The sequence below is a fragment of the Pararge aegeria genome, chromosome 3, assembly GCF_905163445.1.
Source record: "Pararge aegeria chromosome 3, ilParAegt1.1, whole genome shotgun sequence".
Classification (NCBI taxonomy): domain Eukaryota; kingdom Metazoa; phylum Arthropoda; class Insecta; order Lepidoptera; family Nymphalidae; genus Pararge; species Pararge aegeria.
The window spans coordinates 6,917,190-6,930,277 of NC_053182.1; the positions used below are offsets into that span (position 1 = coordinate 6,917,190).

Sequence of the window (13,088 nt, forward strand, 5' to 3'; positions counted from 1 at the left end):
TAAAACACGATGCATCAGAGGGTAATGTATAATCTAGTTGCTGGCACTGAGAGAATCGTTCCTGAAGTCTGTGAGTTGATATTATTTATTTAAAAAAATATAGATTTCTATATCGAGTGTTGATAATACTGGGCAAACTTCGGCTTTCTTTTCGGGGGAACGAGTTCGATTTCGTGTGAAGTCTATCAATTTGCAATAGGACAACCTATTCTGAAGAACTCTCAATTCTGAGACTGTGCCCTGTAGTGGGCCGGTAATGTGTTGATGATGATAAAGAAACAAATGACATGATCAGCACGTATTCTGTCAACACAACTTTTTGAGAGCTAACTGGCAGTATTATTTTCTGATGCGATCTATCCATAGAGTGTCATCCCTTAAATGCTAGTGCAGAAATATTTCTTCTAAGTAAAAAAAATTTAAATTAAAGGTTATTTTATTTACTTATTCTCATTTTTAAATACATATACGACATTCTACACAAACATTTTTTTATAAATACATACAATAGCGATACTACACACTACAATTAAAAACATCATTCACATCATCACAAATTCTCATTCAGCATTATTGTATGCATGTGTCCAAAAACTTTTCCCATTTCCCCATTTTATAGTAAACGTTTAGAACATTACAATAATTACTGTCAACTGCTAAATGGCATGAAGTGACTAACAGCCTGTTCGAGAAACACTAAGAAAGTGGAGTGGTTTTGATGCTTCAATGTTAGTCATGAACACGGTTTCTGTATGTGCTTAATTCTGTGATATAACTGCATCTGGACAGGTTCACTGACGCAAAAGATGGCACCAACTTATAATATTTTCATAAGCTATTTCATTTATCCTTTTAAAAGGATATGCCATATTTTCTAAGTGACTAAACTAGGATTTAGTGCCCTCGTTGTCTGTAATACTTCATGAATATTCTGAGAGATGGCGCCGGTTTATTTGCCGTTTATTAGTGTAAATTTTCTCGCCGGACCATGTTATATATTCATTAATATATTGGCATCACACCAATTAGGTTATGGTCTTTCACCGTCAAACTTATTTCTTGATAATGGAATACAAGAAAACGATCACAGTGATGTAATGTCACACGCTGTGACACTCAGCTTCAACGTTCTTTGTCTATGGTTACGGGAACTCTCATGTCAGGGGCCCGCATCGTTTTAGTAAATGTGTTCGGAATATATCCCTCAAAACGTAAGCGGATTTCCGGGGCGTGCGCGTGCGTTGCGGTGTGCTGTAGTCTACTTCGTACAGACCGAACTTTTCCCTGAAAAATAAATTAATAACTGTTTCATGACTAAGAAAAATAATTTTAATTTATCTTTATTTATTATATAAATTTATGTTATATTTTGAATAACTAAGTAGTAAGATAAAAAGTTTAAAATAATGATTAATTCCTGCAGTTTTCTATTAAGACTTACGTGTATCCAAATGACCATTCAAAGTTATCCATAAGACTCCAGGCTGTGTACGCTCGAACATCAGATCCTTCCTCCATTGCGTCCAACATCGCGGATAAGTATTCCGTGTGATAAAATACACGGTCGTTATCATTCAGACCTCCGAGAGTAGAAAAACCGTTTTCGGTAATGTACACGGGTGGGTTGGCGTATTCCTTTCTTATGTAAGTTAACAGCTTGTAAAATCCCCATGGAACAAACTGAAATTTTAATAATTTTGAAACATTTTAAAAACTTCTTATCTCAAAAAAAATATTGAACTAAAAATAACTTAATCACCATCGTCCAGCTTCAGAAAAACTCATTAGAATCAATGTAATGAGTTTTTTTTTAAATTCAATGCATCTATAGAGATTCGTCATATTGTAGTGTTATTATTATCTATGCTCTTAAAGTCTCTCTCGTATGAGAGGGAAAACCTATGTCCAGTTATGGTACTTTCATAGGCTAAATAATGTTACAGAACATTGTCTTATTACAACTGATATATTTATTCAACATTGATAGAAACAGATAAAGTGCTAAAATTATAATATACCTTTGTAAAGTTTGATTGGCCTATACTCCACTCTGGCAAAACATGAAAGAATACTGATAGATCGTCATCATAAGAGGGAGATTCATAATGTCTATAAACTGTCTTATTTCTGTAGACATATTGGCTAAAATAATGATTTATTCCGAAAAGGTCAGAGCTTCCCTTTATAAGTTGAATTTCTTGTGGTGTAAATTCCGGCAGCCTGGATCTAGGAAACCCTTGTTCTGCACTCCTAGCTGCAATCCGTTTTTTTGTAGCCGGAGGAAAATCGCCTGTCTTTGAAAAAATTGGATGTGCATATTGTTCCCACTGAAATTACAAGAATTGTTTAACTTTCTTTGCATTTAACTTTGTCGCTTCGAACTGCCCTTATCCCTTACGCCTGCAACCATCTTAGACTGCATCATCACTTACCGTGAGTGACATTGCAGTCAAGGGCTAAGTTATAGTGGAAAACTCAAGAAGTGTCGAACAAATATAAAAGTGGTTAAGTGCAAATAGGTTTCACGAACGTCCAGGCAGTGTTTCGTTTAGTTACGAGTATTTTGTGTTGTTCAGATTAATGGTTTTTGACGAACTTTATGAACTATTCAAACATGAATGTTGACAACTTTTATACCATCAAGTTGTAAGAATGCGATGACCAAGACATGGACCGTACAGGAGCTCCCAAAAAGTTGAGGTAGGGCAAAGCGAAGTGGGACAGAGGCCTAGGAAAGCGACGTTACGTTAAAACAAGAAGCAAAGTGCGAACAAAAAGAAATACGTACATCAAATTGATTTGCATCATCGGCTGCATCAGTTTGACTTTCATATAAAGGTTCATACCATGGGCAATTAACTGAGATAAATATTAACCCCTTTTGTTTTTTTCTAAATTCTTTATCGTAGATGTGGTAAGCTTTAGCATGAGCTAAAAGCACATTTCTTGCACATAGATATTCAGCTATTCCCTTTATGTTCACAGCCGGAGCGAACATCGTTTTACCATAACCAAGGTAGCAAATTTGTTGTGGTTCATTTATCGTCACCCAGTATTTGACTCGATCTCCAAACAATTTGAATAAAGTCCGTGCGTAATCCGCATACCAGTCTACCATATACGGGTTTGCCCACCCTCCAAGCTCTTGAAGCTTTTGTGGCAAGTCCCAATGAAATATTGTGACCACAGGTGTAATCCTATATTTGAGTAATTCTTCAATTAAATTATTGTAATACGCTACTCCTGCTTTATTGATTTTATCTGGGAAACTTGTTGGAAGTATTCTAGTCCACGAAACTGAGAACCTGTAGAAGTCAACACCTAGTTCTCTTAACATCTCCACATCCCTCTTGTAAATGTAATATGAATTATCCGCGCTATCTCCGTCTGAACCATCGGTTATTAAATATCGTTGCGTATGAGTAAAATGGTCCCAAATGTTTTCTGTTTTTCCTATAAAAATGCACAAATGGTAAATCGACAACAATTTAAGTCAGTGCCAAAAAAAAATTTAAAATTGCTAAGTATAGATATAGTTTGTATACGGCTTACTTTTATAAGGTAGCAAGGAAAGTATCTAGTCATTTTCTACATTTGACTTGGTACCTGATGAAAATGAAAATGAAAATGGTAATGAATGAAATCTTTAAGTGCAAAAAAAATTTCACGGAGTAGTCGCGTAACCAATACACAAAATAATAATGCTGTCAAATTGAGAACCTCCTCCTTTTTTTGAGGCTGTTAAAATAACATGTTTGATTTTTAAAAAAATGCTGAAAAAGTAATAATTACCATCTACGTTCCAAGCCCCTTCTATTTGATAAGAAGATGTTGCTGTTCCAAACATAAATCCACGAGGGAATTTACGCACTTTGCATTTAGATCCCGTAACAGGATGTGCAAGTTCAAATGCTAATAATAATCTGCAGCGGAAAAAATATTTCGTAACTTATTTATAAAATTTTAATATCAATAAAAAGAAGCATAAAAGCAAATTTTTATGAATGTTTGCAAGATAAAAAAGTCTAAACCACATCAGAAGTGTAACATTCCTACTGTAGCATACAGTTAATAGTATAATAACTAATAATCAAGCTGTTATGGAAAGTTACAGCGAATTAAAAAAAAAAATGAATTCCGACTTTTTATTAAATGATTACACGGATCGCGAATGTTTTGTAAATTGAAGTGTTTTGTTCTTCATTGTACTTTTGTTTTGCTTTTTTTATGCATCCCCAAATATCTTCCTCAAATCCTCATTGAATTAAAGTAGGACTAGACTATGAACTATCAAAAAAATTAAATTTATTAAAACATGAAGCTGGTAGTTTATAACTTTATGAAGAATGAAACATTACTTTGTGAAGTTAAATCTGAACAGAAATTGACAAATATTTACTGTTTTTTAGTAATGTACAATCCAGTCTCACTAATGTTGATCTGATGGAGCAGCTCCTTGGGATGGAGAACAAAACTCTTCAATTGACAAATCCAACGCAATCCGTGTAAAAAAGAAAACAAAACAAAACTCTTTATTTGCGGAAAAATTCCACGAAACCTTCACTATGATTATAAATTATTATACTTACCATTAAACAGGACACTTTAAAGCCACCATGCCCACCAAAGTTTCAATACAAGGAAGTTTAGTTTATGTAATAGTTTAGTAAAAAAAAACAAAACAAAACTTTTTATTTGCGGCTTATTTCCACGAAACATTCACTATGATTATTAATTATTATACCATTAAACAGCACTCTTAAAGCCACCATAATAAACTTAACACCATAAACTAAACTTCATGGTATTCTTTGGTGGGCACCACAACAATGAAGTTTAGTTTATCTAATCTTTAACACTGCATTAACATCTAAATTAATTAAATGAAGCAACAAATTCATACAATTCAGTTTCACACACAATTTATTGTACTTACGATAAAATATAATGGCAATAATACATATTGTTTGTTTAAACTGTACTAATACCTCTAAAATTATTTTTACGAATGGTGCCGTCACCCCGGAAGAACGTGAGTTATAAATGCGCTATAAGCAGTACGATGTTTCAACATAATATGTTCGTTGACCTTAACATGTACACAGTGAGGTTTTCGTTAATTCAGATACCTTCAGATTATATCTATGACGTATATATATAAATATTATACAAGATATTGCCCATGACTTCGTCCACGTAGAACATCTGGTTTTTCAAAAACTAACCGGCGGCGTCAAAAAGGTAGTTATGTATGCCTCCAGATTTCGGAAATCGGTTAAGTGGCCTGAACTTTAAAAGGTAACAATAAACAAAGAGACGGCTCAATCACTGCATTTATAAATTTAGTGCGGATTTCTTGAAAAATACTTTTACTAATTCTTGTAAGCCTACTTATACTTTTTTTGCCAAAAAAACTTTAATACAAACTTTCAATTCTTTTTCACTCCCCTTGTTAATAGTTTTTTGTAAAGACTGTAAGTAGTTTTTCGCTTTAATGTACAGGTATATAATAGCGATATAATCCAGCCCCGCTACGCTGTTTCTCAGTCTGATATTATTTCGCACTCTCAATCAATAAGCCCAATTGGAACATAGGGTTACAAGTACATACAAACATTATTTTCAAACGTAAATGCAACGTTTAGCATTTTCGTATGGAAATAAAAATTAAATATGGATTGGAACATTTTTACAAAGCGTTACAAGTACATCGACTACTTTAAGAGTTTTACTAACAGTAGCATACGGTAGGTAAATTTTTAAACTTACGTTATAAGCTTAAGATAGAAAAGGAATAATCATTCGAAATGGATTCGTACTACCTACTTTTGTATGAGAATATTCAAATCAAAACTCTATCTATGTCCGATGGAGAGATAACATCAAACAAACAATCTCAACATATCGAAGCAGAATTATTTGATAGGTACAATTTTTATTAATACGAATATGTATAATTACCTAAACAATTAAAATAAGTAGATATAATCAAAAGAGTATCCGTCTGTTCGTAATATATTCGTTTAAGGTGCTTTATCATTATGAAATTTCCGGTTTATTAAATTTGATAACATGTATAACGGAAGCGGTGAAAGACGTCGAAGCGGTCTTAGCCTAGTGGTTTTGACTTCTAATTCTCTGGCGGGGCGATGGAGTTTGAACCCTGGGCCTATAATTCTACGAAGTTAGTGCATTTTAAACAATTAATGTCACTTGCTTTAACAGAGAAGAAAAATATCATGTGGAAACCTGCATGCCTGAGAGTTCTCCTTAAATGTCTCTGAATTGTACCAATCCGCACTTGGCCGCACTTTAGCGTAGAGGACTACGGCCCAAACCCTTCTCATTCTGACAGCCAAGTCCTGTATTGGGCTGGCAATAGGTTGATAATATGTAATATTAGCTGAGGCTGCGGCTTTGCCATCATCTGACACATTATTTTTTTGACGGCCGATTGGCGCAGTGGGCAGCGACCCTGCTTTCTGAGCCAAGGCCGTGGGTTCGATTCCCACAACTGGACAATGTTTGTGTGATGAACATGAATGTTTTTCAGTGTCTGGGTGTTTATCTATATATTATAAGTATTTAAGTATATTATTCATATAATTATTCATCAGTCATCTTAGTATCCATAACACAAGCTACGCTTACTGATGGTAGTAGTACTGGGGCTAGATGGCGATGTGTGTATTGTCGTAGTATATTTATTTATTTATATTTATTTATATACAACCTGATTTAATAAATAATAGCAAAATCACTCACTTTCCCAGTCGCCGGTTTACTCCCACTCATTTTCTGACTTTGGGTAGGTAGAGAAAAAACCCTCATTCTAAAAACTTCGAATCTCACTTAAAACGATAAATTATGTGCAGTTGAAGTATTTTTTGTTTCACTACACGTTAGCCCTTGTCTGCAATCTCACCTGGTGGTAAGTGATGATACAGTGTAAGATCAAAGATGGTAGCGGGCTAACCTTTTAACGGTATTGCAGTTACAGGCAGGCGTTAATAGATAGCATACTGTACGAGTATATAAAATAAATGGTTATTTCTCTTTTAAATATAACAAGCTTCTGCAATTTTAAATAAATAAAAAAGTAGTTTTAATTAAGACAGTCTTTTATTGAAATCAGTTTCCTTCGTCGATGCTTAATGGTACGCTCATATCGGGCTCGTAGTGGAAATCGATGGTGCGTGTGCGCAGGATCTCTTTGTATACGTAGGCAGACTTGCGCGGTGTGCGTTTACGTTCCGGATCTTCATAATCCACCTCGTACAGGCCAAACCGTTCCCTGCATGATAAAAATATACAATAAATAAAAACGTTACGCCAATAACGCTAGGTCATATTGACTTGAAACGAAAGTGGTTCAGCGGCTTCGCATTTAAAAAACGAAGAAGAAATATCATCGTCTCAAGTTTCAACTGATTGGAGTCCACAGCTTGATATACTTATGTCTCTTGTAAGAGTTTTCCTTTATATGTCTATATCGGCACCCTACGATCTATAAGTAGGAAATGTATATTATCCACGTTACGAGACGCCCTAGCCCTTTAGGGCAAGATTAAATTTTATATGCAAGCGCGCTTCAGCATAGACTTGATTCCATTATGTATGATTGTTTTTAAAAAAAGAAGAGCTTGATGTACAATGTCCACATTGAAAACAAATGATTTACCACTTTTGTATTTTCCAATGTGAGTTCATCGATTCTCCGAGCCGTCAATCCGTTCCGCAAATAGTTTATATTTACTGCATTTCTGGCTGTGGTGACGGCAGATCACAATACAATTTTCGCCACGCCTCCTCTTCCCGCGGTTGTTTTGAGAGACGACTAAGGCAATATAACTAATAATAATCGGCAGCAGCTAGTACTATCGCCTACTGCGATCACCAACCCCCTTCTGGTCAGCGTGATCATTTTAGTCTTTTAATTTTATCTTTAGTCCAACTGCGGACTGCTATAAAGGCTAACGATACATTTTAGTCACTCACGTGTATCCAAACATCCACTCGAAGTTATCCATTAGACTCCATGCAGCATATGCTCTTACATCGGATCCCTCCTCGACAGCGTCTAAGAGAGCTGACAAATACTCTCTGTAATAGAGAACGCGATGTTCGTCGTCTACGCCGCCGTAAGTTGCAAATCCGTTTTCTGTGATAAATACTGGTGGATTTCCGTAATCTTCTCTTATTTGTGTCAACAGATTGTAGAAGCCCCAGGGCGTAAACTGAAACGATATTTAAATAAATAAATAAATATACTACGACAATACACACTTGCCATCTAGCCCCAAAGTAAGCGTAGCTTGTGTTATGGGTACTAAGATAGCTGTAGAATTTTTTTTTATGAATATAATACACATAAATATTTATAATATACAGATAAACACCCAGACACTGAAAAACATTCATTTTCAACACACAAACATTTTCCAGTTGTGGGAATCGAACCAACCTTGGACTCAGAAAGCGGGGTCGCTGCCCACCGTGCCACTCGGCCGTCAAGCCCCGTCGTCATTTGTAAAGTAACTCGGCTAAATTACGGCCTTACGGATACAGTATTTAGTTTTTCTGTTAATATTACTCATTACGAGCCCTGATTTAAAAAATAATAATTAGCCAACCTCATACGTCTGTGCAGATTATCCTACTAATATCCTACTTTCCTACTAATCCTTCTAATATTATAAATGTGAAAGTGTGGATGTTTGTTACTCAATCACGCAAAAACGGATGAAATTTGGCATCCCCGTAGCTGTAGTTGGAAAAGAACATAGGCAACTTATCCCGATTCCTCGAGAAGTTACCGAGGGAAAATTGAAATTTGTTTACGAGCTGAGCCGCAGGCAGCCATCTTTGAATTTTGGTATGCATGCCACCTATTCTATGGACACCTAAGGACATGAACTTTCTATACTACTAGTATTTCTCAAATAATTCCCGTGGTGGGATTAAAAATTGTTAACGAGCGAATCTTTAGACCCAATTCTGAAGTCCACGCAGGCAAAGTCGCGGGCAGAACCTAGTAATAATATAAAAGGGAAAGTTTATCTGCATGGAGATGGTGCTAATTTTCTGGGGATTTTGAGTATGATAAAAAAAAATCTTACTCGGCGCTCTTTCAATTTTGCTATCAAGTAGTAACTATTGTTTTTATCACGGGTTGTTGGTTACTGAAATATAATACCTTAACTTTTTCCGATTCACCGATTTGCCATTCAGGTGGTTGGTACAGAACAACTCCTACGTCATCCAGCAATGATGGAGACTTGTATTTTCCATAAACTGATTCGTTTCTGTACACGGAGTAACTGAAGTAGTGATTTAGACCAAAAATGTCTGAACTTCCTCGTATGTATTCAATTTCTTCAGGCGTGAATTCCGGCAATCTAGATTTAGGGAATCCTTGTTCCAGACTCCTAGCTGCAATCCTCTGCTTCATAACTGGAGGGAAGTCGCCAGACTCCGAGAATATTGGATGAGCGTATTGACCCCACTGTAAAACATATTTATTATCAGTTTAAATTCCAGCCGTCCTTTGTATTTAGTCCAGTGATGGTGTAAAGCTGGCAGATATTAGCCTAGCATATGATCCTCATAAAAATATTCAGTAGAGTAATGCTTTCAGCGATTTGGTCACCTTGTCAGGTTGTTATGTGTGACTCAAATTTCGTTTGAATATAGAATATAAAACTGTTTTGGAATTTGATTGATTGAACTGATGAAATTTTATAATGTTACATGTATATATCAGGTTGGTCTTAAGAAAAGAAACCAATAAAGGCTTGAATAAACTGCCAAACCCTTTCCATGTTAGTCCGCTTTTATCTAACACCGCATGACAGTACCAAAGTCAAGTGGTACCTAGTTTAAGATCAAATAAACATTCTTATTTATTATATTTTAAGCAATTAAATATCACTTGCTTTACCGGTGCAGGAAAATATTGTAAGGAAACTTGCGTGCCTGAGAGCTCTTAAAAATGTTATCAAAGGGAAGTCCACCACTCGGTCAGCGTGGCGGCCGAAACCATTTTCAATGCAAAAAACCCGTGCTGTGTAGTGGGCCGGTAATGGGTTGATATGATGATGATGACTTATTATAAAAATACTAATTATTAAAACTTATGTCATTAATGCAAAATTATGTTTTGTAGTTTGATTTCGCTGCATCACAGTGTAATTTGAACTACTTTTTTTTTCAGAAAATTATGCACGGCTCCTTTCGGAATGATCTTAACGCAATAAAACGGCCCACTACAGAGAACGGGCTTCCTATAAAAAATTAATAGTGCTTAGGCCGTAGGTACCACTTCGCTGCTTTGTGAAGTCTAGCGCATGCAGGTCTCACGATGATTTCCTTCACCGTTCAAGCTGTGATATTAAATTGCTTGAAACGCATATAACTCCTAATAGGTACCGGTGGGTGCCGGCAATTGAACTCGATTTCCCCAAAAGGGAAGCCAAAGCCTTCTTAAAACTTAAATTGTAATTTAAGATTGATGAATATTACCATGAACTGATTAGCATCCGCAGCCGCTTCGATATGATTTTCATCCAACGGGTCATACCATTGAGCGCTAAATGCGATGAAAATAGATCCGCCATATTTCGGTCTGAATTCCTGGTCATAAATGTGATAAGCTCTTGCGTGCGCTAACAATAAGTGCTTGGCGCACATGTATTCGCCAACGCCGCCGCTATCTATCAAAGGAGCTTTCATCCCGTCACCGTATCCTTGGTTACACACTTGATAGGGTTCATTGATCGTCATCCACGTCTTGACACGATCACCAAACAGTTCAAAAACTGTTCGCGCATAATTACCATACCAATCAACAATGTACGGATTGGCCCATCCACCTAAGTCTTGCAATTTTTGCGGCAAATCCCAGTGGAACAGCGTAATCGTCGGCTCAATATTGTATTTTAACAGTTCATTGATCAAGTTATTATAATACTGTACCGCCGCTTCATTTATTTTATCGGGAAAACTAGTTGGAAGAATTCTTGGCCATGATAGAGAGAACCTGTAGAAGTCTATTCCCAATTCTCGCATCATCTCTACGTCCCTTTCATATAAATGATAGGAGTTATCAGCGATATCTCCATTAGAACAATCTTTAATTGCGCAAGGATTAGTATGCGTTAAGTGGTCCCAAATACTTTCAGATTTGCCTGTAAACAATTGAGCTACATAAAGTCCATTTTCAATGAGTAATATTACCTATCTAAAAACTCTATAATACACTTGAAAACTATAACTATTGAAAAGTTACCATCCTGCAACGCAAAAAGCTCATAGAAAATGTTTTGAGACGATTTTTTTATGTTTTTAGTAACGCTTAATAGATGTTAATCTTTATAGATGATAATGGTAACTTTCCAATGTTTTTGGAAAACTATTCCTTTGTGATAAGTATTTGTTATTTAATACAGATTAAACAGATGTATGATACATATAGTATTCTATATTTAAATTCATATAAAATTTCTTCTGTGGCCGATAGATCAATAAAATTTATTGTAAAAAATGTTAAATAAAATATTTAACGTGATAAAGAGCTTAAGACGCAGTCTGGACTTTAAGCAAATTAGTTTATTTGAAATAACTAACCATCCTCGTTCCAAGCGCCTTCAATTTGATAGGACGCGGTGGCAGTTCCGAGCAGGAACCCATCTGGAAATTTTCTTACTTCATGACGACTAGATTTACACCCTCCTAAGGCAACGAAAGCAGTTAGTAAACTGTAAAAAAATATTGGTTAATTTATCAACAGATTCATAATATAATAATTATTTATTATTAGGAATCATTAAGTAATAAGTATTTTATGTATTTACATTAAAGACGACCGTAACATGGTATGTAACCAATTGGAAACAAACAAATTTTGTTGCCTAGGTGGCATTATATACTCGGGATTTAATCGGTATCTAAAAACTGACGACTTCAAGAGTTCAGGAAAGAGTACATAGATAAGTATTGAATAAATGTAGCTAAGATAACCGTGTTTGCCAATAATAAATATTATATTTAGTATATTTAGCAGTTTTATATTGAGACGGGCTTCCAATTAGTAAGGAGCAGAAGTTGTGTGGTTAGATACAGAATGAAAAACATACAGAACCCTCATTGAGAAATTATTTTGTCAAAAGCCGTAAAAACGCCCCTCGCACGTCTCACTTTCCACCCGCGGAATGTTGCTATATCACAGACTTTTCCACTTTCCCCATTTTATGGTAAACGTTTAGAACATTAGAGGTAAAAAAATTACTGCCACCGCTAAATGGAATGCAGTGACTGACCGCCTGTTGGAAAGTGAAGTTGGTTTTTGATGCTTTTATTTATTCTATAAATTATTAACGTAAATATTACTCAGAAGCCCAGTTTTAATCGAGTTTGACTGAGACAGATACTGGTCAGTAAAATAGATATTCGATTTAAGTGGTATTCAACTGCAAAGTCGTTAAAACCGTCTGAAATGTTTTTTTTTTATAAAGATCAAGTACACGGATATATAGGAGCGGTGATAGCCTAGTGGGTGGGAATTCGACTTTACTCTTGGGGCGTTCGAATCCCCGCACGCACCTATAACTTTTCTAAGTTAATTGCCTTTTGAGGAATTGATATATCACTTGAAGGAAAACATCGTGAGGAAACCTGCATGCCTGAGAGTTCTCTGTAATATTCTCAACGGTGTGTGGATTCTACCAATTCGCACTGGGCCAGGGTGGTGGACTACGGCCTCAACCCCTTCCCATTGTGTGAGAAGACCCGTGCCCTGTAGAGGGCCGGTAATGGGTTGATATGATAAAGTAAGTATATGGAGAATTCAGTGGGATGTCAAAAAGATCTTTTTTTGGAATAAACTGTGCCGAGTACCTGCTTGATATGACGCGTTTCCGTCAATCTATTAGTGATGTCGATTAAGTTATTTAAAATATAAGAAATGATCTTAAATGAGAACCTACCTGAGGACCTACCTGGAACAGCAGTAGGCCATGTAGTCAAAGTCAAAGTCAAAAATATATTTTTTCAAGTATATTGTAAGTATATCCCATAGGTGGCACTTTTGA

The 13,088-nt window shown here is 35.8% G+C and overlaps 1 protein-coding gene across 1 annotated transcript; it reads right to left on the reverse strand.

Annotated features, from left to right (window-relative positions):
- Positions 1 to 1,154: 1,154 nt before the first annotated feature.
- Positions 1,155 to 13,015, reverse strand: LOC120636969 (lactase-phlorizin hydrolase-like). The gene is made up of 12 exons (XM_039908546.1): positions 12,996 to 13,015; positions 11,626 to 11,756; positions 10,522 to 11,186; positions 9,197 to 9,505; positions 7,999 to 8,237; positions 7,134 to 7,294; positions 5,882 to 5,915; positions 3,793 to 3,923; positions 2,789 to 3,453; positions 2,019 to 2,327; positions 1,442 to 1,680; positions 1,155 to 1,284 (listed from the first exon to the last, which is right to left on the reverse strand). The coding sequence occupies exons 1-12, from the start codon at positions 13,013 to 13,015 to the stop codon at positions 1,155 to 1,157; spliced, it is 3,033 nt and encodes a 1,010-aa protein (XP_039764480.1).
- Positions 13,016 to 13,088: the final 73 nt, after the last annotated feature.

Coding starts and splice junctions, on each gene's coding strand:
- LOC120636969 (XM_039908546.1), bottom strand. CDS start 13,015: ATGGCCTACTGCTGTTCCAG. Junction 11,757..12,995: donor ATGGCCTACTGCTGTTCCAG/GTAGGTCCTCAG, acceptor ATTTTTTTACAG/TTTACTAACTGCTTTCGTTG. Junction 5,916..7,133: donor AAGCATCGACGAAGGAAACT/GATTTCAATAAA, acceptor CCTATCAAATAA/TTCTGCTTCGATATGTTGAG.